The sequence below is a fragment of the Brassica napus genome, chromosome C6 (assembly GCF_020379485.1).
Source record: "Brassica napus cultivar Da-Ae chromosome C6, Da-Ae, whole genome shotgun sequence".
Lineage (NCBI taxonomy): Eukaryota > Viridiplantae > Streptophyta > Magnoliopsida > Brassicales > Brassicaceae > Brassica > Brassica napus.
This window is the reverse complement of record NC_063449.1, coordinates 19,975,090-19,984,569: the sequence shown is the minus strand read 5'-3', so window position 1 is coordinate 19,984,569 and position 9,480 is coordinate 19,975,090. Positions and strand designations below refer to the sequence as shown.

The following is a 9,480-nucleotide window of genomic DNA, read 5'->3' as shown; positions in this document are numbered from 1 at the left end:
TCGTAAACTTACGAGGAATTTGCGACGATATGTAATCTTATATATACACCCGAGCGCTCACTCTTTCTTTCCTCTCTACTTCCTCTCTACTTCCTCTCCATTTCGTAGCAATGGTAAGCCTCTCTGATTCCTCTCTAATTTGGTTAGTTTAGGATAGATTAGGTGGTTAGTATAGGGAATTTAGATAGGTTTGCGGATTTTATGTTGTTTAGTGTTGATTATGTGGATAATGTTGGAAAATATATTGTTGATGTTAATTTTAAAATTTCATTTTTTTCCCAGGTTCGAAAAGGAAGACTTACTGCCCATTACAGAGAGATCTTCGGTGAGCCGGGTAGTCGTTTAGACCCGGCCTCTTCTTCCGCTCCCAGTTCTTCGGGCCAGGAGACTGTCCCCGAGACTCAGTACACTCAGAGAGTCTCTGGGTCTACTTCTTCTACTGCACCATCGGCTCCTCATGTGCCTCCTCCGATGCCTCCTCCTGTGCCTCCTCCGATGGCACCTCCGATGGCCGCCGATATTCATCCTGATTTGATGGTGCCTCCGAGTGCTCCTTACTCGCAGTACACTGTAGAGGACATTCTCAGTCTGCCAGGCAGAGAAGGTTTACCAGTCATCGACCCAGACCGACCGGACGGAACTTTGTGGTATGTTGCATTAATTTTTTTTAATTCGTTTAAATTCTTTTATAACATTAAAAAATAATTTATATTTTAAATTTGTATTTTCCAGGTGGGGGGTTGACGGATGTCTTGCATCGGACGTAACCGACACGATCAAGGGTTACTTCTCCATGCCACATCCAAACTGGAGTAAGACGCCTCACTACGTCAGAAAGACGTGGTTCAAAATTTACGCTGTAAGTTTCTATTAATTAATTATATATACTTTAATTTTTTCATGATTTATATATATACTTTCTAAAAAACTAATTGTTAATTTATTTTTCCAACAGCAAAAATATACTTGGGCCTTGGGGATCACTGAGAGGGTGAGGAAGAAGTTTAACGCGAAGGCGAAAGTTCGCTTGTTGGACACGGTCTCCAACTGGAAGGGTGACTGGATCGTGAAGGGGTATGAGCGTGGCAAACCCGCTGAGCTCACCACGGATGTGTGGGATGGCCTCATCCGTTATTGGCGCCTTCCTGATTCCATTAGAATCGCCCAGGCTTGCTCTAACTCCCGTAACACGGTCGATGAGCACGGGAACGGGCCGATGCTTCACACTACGGGCCAAAAACCCCACGCCGGTGTCCGTTTGGAAATGGTAATTAAATATTTTATTAAATAATTTTTTTAATATATATATTAATTTATTCTAACTTTCTTAACTGTTTTTTAGGCCAAAGAGACGGGACATCTCCCGTCTCTTATGGAACTTTACGAGAGGACCCACAAGAACAAGGCGGGCGTATTTGTAGATGGCAAGTCCGAGCAAATCTACAACGACGTAGTTGCTCGGGTTGAAGACCGCCAGACTCAGCTGACCCAGCAGTCTACCGACGGATTACCCGTCACCTTATCCACACTTGACGTGGATAAGATTTACGAGGAGGTAAATTTTCAAAAAAATTAATTTTTTATTATTCATTTAATTTAACTTTAAATTTTTACTTACAATATTTATTTTTTGTTTTTAAGGTTGTCCCTAAAAAAAAAGGACGGACGTTGGGTATTGGTTCCGTCAACGATGTTCCGAGAGCGACATCGTCTTATGGTCAGCGACGGGATGATGAAGTCACTGAGCTGCGTAGAGAGTCCGCTCAGCTGCGTAACGAGTTGACCGCGACAAAATCTCGTATGGGTGGAGTCGAGGGCTTCTTGGACGTTATTGCGGCCACAAATCCGGAATGGGAGTCCATGTTGAGGAACATGCGACAACAACATCCCATTCAAGGCGAGTCATCCGACGTACATAACGAGGCGGATGTTACGAGGAGGAGTGATGAATTCTACCCGGCGATGAACGACCCTTAGTTTTTTTTTTTGGTTGTTGTATTATATAAATTCAAAACTTATTTATATATAAAATATTTTCATATTGATTTATTTTTATTTTAAATTTTAATTTATTATTAAATTAAATAATTTTAATGATTTTTTAATTATATTTTTAAATTCTGTAAAAATAATAAAAACGAAGTAAATTCGTAGCTAATGTACGACCTCTTTACGTGGAAACCTTACGAGGAAATGACGAGAAACAGTTAACGACTATTTTACGAGGAAAAATTTGCGAGGAAATAACGGGGAAAAGTTTACGAGTATTTTACGAGGAAATCGTTTCGTGGTTGTTACGTGTATTTTGCGAGGAAACTCTGTCAAGGTATTTACATGTAAGTTACGAGAAACTCATTTCGAGGTATTTACGAGGAATTGTAGCGACGTCCTTGCGTGGAATATTGACGTGGTCTTTACGACGAATCGCCCTACTTTGTCTTTACGACGAAATATATTCCTCGCTAAGTTACGACGAATTAGCGAGGAAATATGTGTTACGACGGACGAGTAACGAGCAAACGCGCTTCCTCGCTATTTCGTCGTAAAGCCTCTTTTACGACGAAATAACGAGGAAAATCGCCCTCGTTAAGGTTATGTTTTCTTGTAGTGCTAGTCCATCCGACCTAGTTGACCCAGTTTAGTCTGGTTTGATATGTTTGATTTGGTTATCCATTTTGCCGTTCAAGACCTATTCTGAATGGGTTTTTGGTCTGATTTCATATTCAAAATCCGTTTAACCACTCGGTATTCAGAAACCATATTTCATAATTTCTAAAGTGAGCGCTATTCTCATAAATTATTGAAACTCTGTTTAAAACTTCGTACATGTATATCTTAGTATCGAATAAGTTTCATCTCGGTGCATTGAGTTTGTTTGGAGACTTGCGTGTTTTTATTACATTATTTTGAATGTTTTAAGATTGGTGTAGTTATATTTGTAAATGTGTAGATATGGTAGCAAGATATATAGACGGACTAATGTGTTCCTCAGTTGTGAATAATAATGTGGCCAACATAGTCATCATGTTCAGCCACAGCCTAGAGGTTGATAAAGCATCACATTGGCTGTGGGTGGGAACTAGTCCCATACATGAAACCTCCATAAGGGTAAGCTTCTACTTGGAGTGAGCGAGCATTATCTCGCACATGGGACTATTGCTTACAAGGCTTGAGCGTATTAGGTTTCATGATTGCTAATTATTAGCATTAGATAATCGTGTCAAAGTGCAAGTCTGAGTCCCTGGACATGTGGGTTTAACATCACAATATCAGTGACTGACTTTCCTGTTTCTCACCCTCCCTTTTACCTTTTCGGGTGAGATGAGTAGTAGTTGGATGTTGAACGCTTTTGTGCTATTTGGTATTTTTATTTTATTTTCTTTTAAATTTTTTTTCGTATTTCATTTACTGGAGATGCTATTTAATTCTTAATAAAGTGTAATTTAGGATAATTTGAAGATACATGAAAAAACGTTATTGTAAGTGACCCTCGATTCTCGAGAAATGATGTGATGAGTGTTATATTCTTAAGCGGTGATTTCTGAATGACCTTCTCTTGCATGGCTTACTCTGTATATATATTGCTTAGTTTGGCCGGTTCATTTTATTTTTCTCTTCTAATCGGCACTCCTCATTTTGTCTTATTTTTCCTCTTAGGTATTCTTATCTTGAGCCGGTCTAATATCTAAAATGGGTCATGTGAAGGAAGAGAAGCCCATCTACAATAAATTGTTTAATAACAAATGTAAAATGAGATACAAACTCACGACCGCGAGAAAAAAAAGACAACTATGAAACAAAAATATTTAAAAGAAAAACAAAAAAATATCGTCAGACTGCAAAAATAATATTTTCAAAATTATTGAAATAATCTCTAATTTTTAGAAACAATTACAAAATAGAAAAACAAAATTAGATATATCCAGTCATCATGTTCAGCCATAGCCTAGAGGTTGATAAAGCATCACATTGGCTGTGGGTGGGAACTAGTCCCATACATGAAGACTCCATAAGGGTAAGCTTCTACTTGGAGTGAGCGAGCATTATCTCGCATATGGGACCATTGCTTACAATCAGTGGCGGATTTAGAACACAATGAAACATGAGACGCAATATAATATATTAAATATATTTTAATAAATAAAATTAAATAATATATTTTAAAAAACTATATATTAATTTTAGAAATTTTAAATTAATTTTTAAAAATTTATATATATTATTCTAATGAATAAAATAAAATCAATGTATAATTTATAAGGTTAAATATTCAATTTAATAAATATTAATAAATCATCAATTTCACAGAATATCTATAAAATTAGTTTATTTATTAATTTTTGTCTAATTAGTAAAAACAAACTTAGTTAAAATAATTTGAGAAAATTTTAAACCAATATTATATTCTGAAGAAACTAATACTAAATAAAAAAAAAATTATAGAAAGAAAGAATATTTAGGTAACACAAATACAAAGGTAAAAGGAAAAATATTTTTTTACGAGAAAGTGATTAAAAGTGATTAAAAAATAAAGAATAAAAACAAATTTAAAAGGGAAAAATAGTTTAGGTAACACAAAAACAAAGGTAAAAAGGAAAAAAAAATATTTCTTGACAAAGTGATTAAAAGTGTTTTATTTTAGTCTAATTTTAAAAGCAAACTGAATAAAAATAATTGTTTGAGTAAATTTTAAATAAATGATATATTTTTGAAGAAAATAACACAAAATAAAAGAAATTATAAAAAAAAAAAAGAATAGTTTAGGTAACACAAAAACAAAGGTAAACGGGATAAAGAATAAGTTTAGGTAACACAAAAACAAAGGTAAACGGGAAAACTATCTGGTGACCGTGATCAAAAGTGTTTTTTAAAAAAATTGAAAGAAATGAAGAACAGAAGGGGAGTCTCGAACATGAATTGGGTGAGGCACCAATCGTCAAGAATTAGTCAGAAGAGCTAACACTTTCACTACGTGTTATTGAGCATGTGGCACGTGCCACACTTATTATGTATGTGGATCCGCCCCTGCTTACAAGGCTTGTTGAGCGTATTAGGTGTCATGATTGTTAAATATTAGGACTAGATAATCGTGTCAAAGTGTAAGTCTGAGTCCCTGTACTTGTAGGTTTAACATCACATTATCAATGACTGACTTTCCTGTTGCTCACTATCCCTTTACCCCTTTCGGGTGAGATGGAGTAGTAGTTGGACGTTGAATGCTTTTGTGCTACTTGGTATTTTTATTTTATTTTCTTTCAATTTTTTTTTGCTTATTTCAGTTACTGTAGATGTTATTTAATTATTAATAAAGTGTGATTTAGGATAATTTGAAGATACATGAAAAAGCGTTATTGTACGTGATCCAACATTCTCGAGAAAGGATGTGATGAGTGTTATATTCTTAAGCGGTGATTTCTGAATGACCCTCTCTTGCACGGCTAACTATGTATATATATTGATTAGTTTTGCCGGTTCATTTTATATATCTCTTCTAATCGGTGCTCCTCACTTTTTGTTATTTTTCTTCTTAAGTATTCCTATCTTGAGCCGGTCTAAAATCTAAAATGGGTCATATGAAGGGAAAGAAGCCCATCTACAACAAAATGGTTTTCAACAATTTTAAAAAATGTAAAATGAGATACAAACTCACAGTCACGAAAAAACAAAGACAAGGATAAAAAAATATTTTAAAAAAATATCGTTTAACAGCAAAAAAAAAATATTTTCAAAATTATTGAAATAATCTCTAAATTTTAGAAACAATTACAAAATAGAAAAGAAATAAAAAAATTAGATATATCCAGTTAAATAAAAGGAAAGAGGACCACAAATAGTTGAAAATAAAATATATCATAACTAAAATGTATATTATACATATATGTTAAGATTATATTGTATACAGTGAATCATAGATAAGTCAAATTTTTATTGATTACTTTTATCAAGGAAAAAACTAATATCCAATTATAGCTTGGTTCATATGGTATGAGTAATTTACTAAGAGGGTACCTTACACTTAGCATATATATCATCTCATAAAAGTATTTGATTTTCTGAATTGTAATAATCTTTATTAACATATAACATTTTTACATCTTTGTAATAGTTAGACATGTGTTCCAATAGTCTGTCAAACTCCAAAAAAAAACAAATCGTTTTCGGTTCGGAAATTGTAAAAAATAATCCAACAATTGTAAATGTAACATAAGAAGAAATGTAAAATATTCTTTTTTTTTTGTTAAAATTTAAATATCATATAAAATAGAAAAAAAAACAAGGCGGATCAATAGAATGTTTACTTTGTTTGAATGACTATAAAGTTTTGTTAGGGATAATTCAGACTATGTTAAATTAAAATTATCATTTGAGGGTAAGCTTTTCACAATGCGATTTGAACCCATCGTTTATGTCTTTGATTATTTTTATTTGTAACCTTTACTCGTTGGTAAAATATCTTATTATTGTGTGGATAAAAGAGATGATGAAATCTTTTTGTTCATTATCTTTAATCTATTACATTTGTGACCCTCGTATCTGTATAAAACGAACCTATTACATAACGAGAACAATATAGTTTATCTTTAATTTTCACATTCTCTAAACTTTCGGCTGTCGGTATTTTTTCTCAGTTTCTTAAAAATCCCAGTCAGTTATGTCAAATTGTAGCATTGAACAACTGCATGCTTTCTATGTTCAAGAAAGACTGCTTTTCGTTAAATTGGTACAAAAATTTTCAAGATCTCTAGCTGAGTCACTTCTTGTCATGGCCACATGGCTTTGGCTTGAAGACTTTGGCTTTGAGCACATCTTCTCAGTCATCATGGCTCTCAACGATCCACTCATTGCAGCTCTTGCTAATGAGGCTGTCTTATGCTTCCGGTGTCTTGAATCCGAAGAAGCTCCAAATGGTTTCAGTCAGATCCCTGTGAATGCAGAATTTATGGATATATCTCTTCAAATAATCTACCAAAATCGATACAGTGCCATCACAGGAATCAAAAACTTTTTAACCACTGTTTGCTCAAGAATTTTCTCTGACATCGTTCAACAAGTTATCCCATCCTCCTACATCACTAGCCACAACCAGCCTCTCATCATTCCCGGGTTCCCGCATCCAACTTTTGGGAGCATCAACGTGATGCCTAGTGTTGCTTCCTTGGATAATTTCTCCAGCAGAAATGTATTCCCTATCCCTAGTGGTATTTGGGGCTGGAATGCTAGTTGCATCGCAACTGAAAACGACCGGACCCTTTTTCTAACGTTTTCTCGTGGATTCCCAGTATCCGAAGCGGAAGTGAGGCTGGTCTTCACAGAAATATATGGAGAAAACTGTGTTAAGGGCGTTCACATGCCTAAGTACGGTGGAAACTTACCCAATGAGAACTTGAATAGTAATCAGGATGTTCAACAACAATCACTATATGCGAGGCTGGTCTTGGATTCAGTCGTTACTGTGGATCGTATACTTATGGGCGGGAAGCCTATTTGGGCTCGTAAGTTTGAAAATAGATACAGAAAATAAAAAGATGTCTATTTAACTTGTTAAAGCGAAAATATTATTATCTTCTCTTTCCTTTTTCTGATGCTAAATCTCTTATCTTATGTCATAAATAATCATATTGTTGGATATGCTGACAAAAAAAAGTTGTGTCGGATATCTTTCTTTCCTGTCTAATCGAAATATTTTGATTGGGAATAATGGACTACCCTCTAAATAAACATAACTCCAGTCTAAAGACACGGGCTAGAGGTCTTTGTCTTTTGATCTAGATATTCCGCTCTTGCTCTCGTTTTACTCCACAAGTGGATTTCTAGATCTTCGATCTTGCTCTGTCCCTTCCAGAAGGAACAATTGTTTTAGCTAATCTTGCTGTGTGTTAATCGTTCTTCTCCTATTAATCTTTCTAGTGAGCGTGGGTTGGGTTTACTACCCTTCAGATCTATTTATTTCCGAGAAACACTATGATGGATTGAATGATTTGCATGTTGATATTAAGCTCTCTTTGGCTCATATTTGGTTTCGATCTTCATCCTTGTCAAGTTCTCGATCAACTTTGAACCTGTTTATGAGTGGTTTCGGTCCTTGTGGTTTATCTTATGATTTGATCGAGATCTACATCTTCACATCTTCCGTCATGCTTCAATTTTGCGTTTCAAGTCGGTTTTTCTCTATCTGCGCCTTTCTGGTTGATGTCTTATGAACTAAAAGTGGTTCTGTCTCCTAGAGTATGAAGCTTTAGTCTCTTATTCGCTTGGAATATTCACTATAGGAGGATTCCCAAGATGGTGGTTTTAACCATGGTTGGCTCCCTCGTCTTGTCTCTATCAAAAAGCTCTTCATGCCTTGTTTTATTTGAAACACTCTTTTTTTTTTTAAACACAATCTTCATGCCTTGTTTTATTGATTTTTGTTGGGTTTTTCTTTATCTGTTCCTTGCTTCTGCCAGTTTGGATCTGTTAGTTTAGATTATCTGCTTGTTCTATGTTTCCATATTGTCCCATTTGTGGACTTTCGTCTCTGAAGACCTTTGTGTAGGTTTGTCGGCTCTTGATCGCCGGAATTCATGAAATTGCAACATTTTGTAACTGTTCTTGTTGAATATAATCCCTTATGTATTAAAAAGGAAAAAGATTACCATTGTAATAAATGCGTTCACACTATAATAGACAATTGACAGTTTCATAATGGTTTGATAATAAGTATGCTAACGCGTTTACACTATAGTCATGAATGTGTTTACACTATATACTTTTTAATATAAAACTCACGTACATAGTTCCAATAAAATTCTAGATTTTTTGGTTCAAATTAAAATAGATAACGAATCAAAAGTCAAACTATATATATATATATTATTTTTTATAGTTCACGAATAAAGTTGAGCAAAATATTCATAAATTTTGATTCGATTCGTTATCTGTTTTGATTTGAACCAAAAAATCAGGATATCTATAACTCTACGAAAAAATCAGATACTAAAATACAATATCCAAAAAAGAGGCAAATCACAAATACCAATATTTTTAGGAACATATATTTAATTTGATCTGTTATATGCACATATATACATATATGTAAAGAATTATATATATACATTATATATTATACTCTATATCAGTTTTACGATATTTTTATGAATTAAATTTATTATATTAGGTACTAGAATTTAAAAAATTAAATAATGTTCTATTTTTGTAAAAAAATGTTATTATTAAAATTTTCAATTATTTTTAAAATTTTATTTATTTACAGATCAAATCGGATATTCTTTAAATTTCTAAATTATTTTGGATATTCGAGTCACCGAATATCTAGGTGGCTAAAGATCGAATCGACACGAATGCTTTCCAATACCCAGATATTCAATCTGTGCCCACTCCTATTTACGGATACAATTTTATTTTCTTTATATGAAAAATGACTAATGTCAAGGTCTTTTTTATTTTAAATTAATTTTAATTTTATCTTTCATGTATTAT

At 33.7% G+C, this 9,480-nt stretch overlaps 1 protein-coding gene across 1 annotated transcript; it reads left to right on the top strand.

The window, feature by feature from the left end:
* Positions 1-4,522: 4,522 nt before the first annotated feature.
* LOC106378074 lies at positions 4,523-9,019 on the top strand. The gene has a single exon (XM_048760556.1). It carries the CDS (start codon positions 6,653-6,655, stop codon positions 7,520-7,522), a length of 870 nt encoding a protein of 289 aa, XP_048616513.1. The 5' UTR covers positions 4,523-6,652; the 3' UTR covers positions 7,523-9,019.
* The last annotated feature ends 461 nt before the right edge of the window (positions 9,020-9,480 follow it).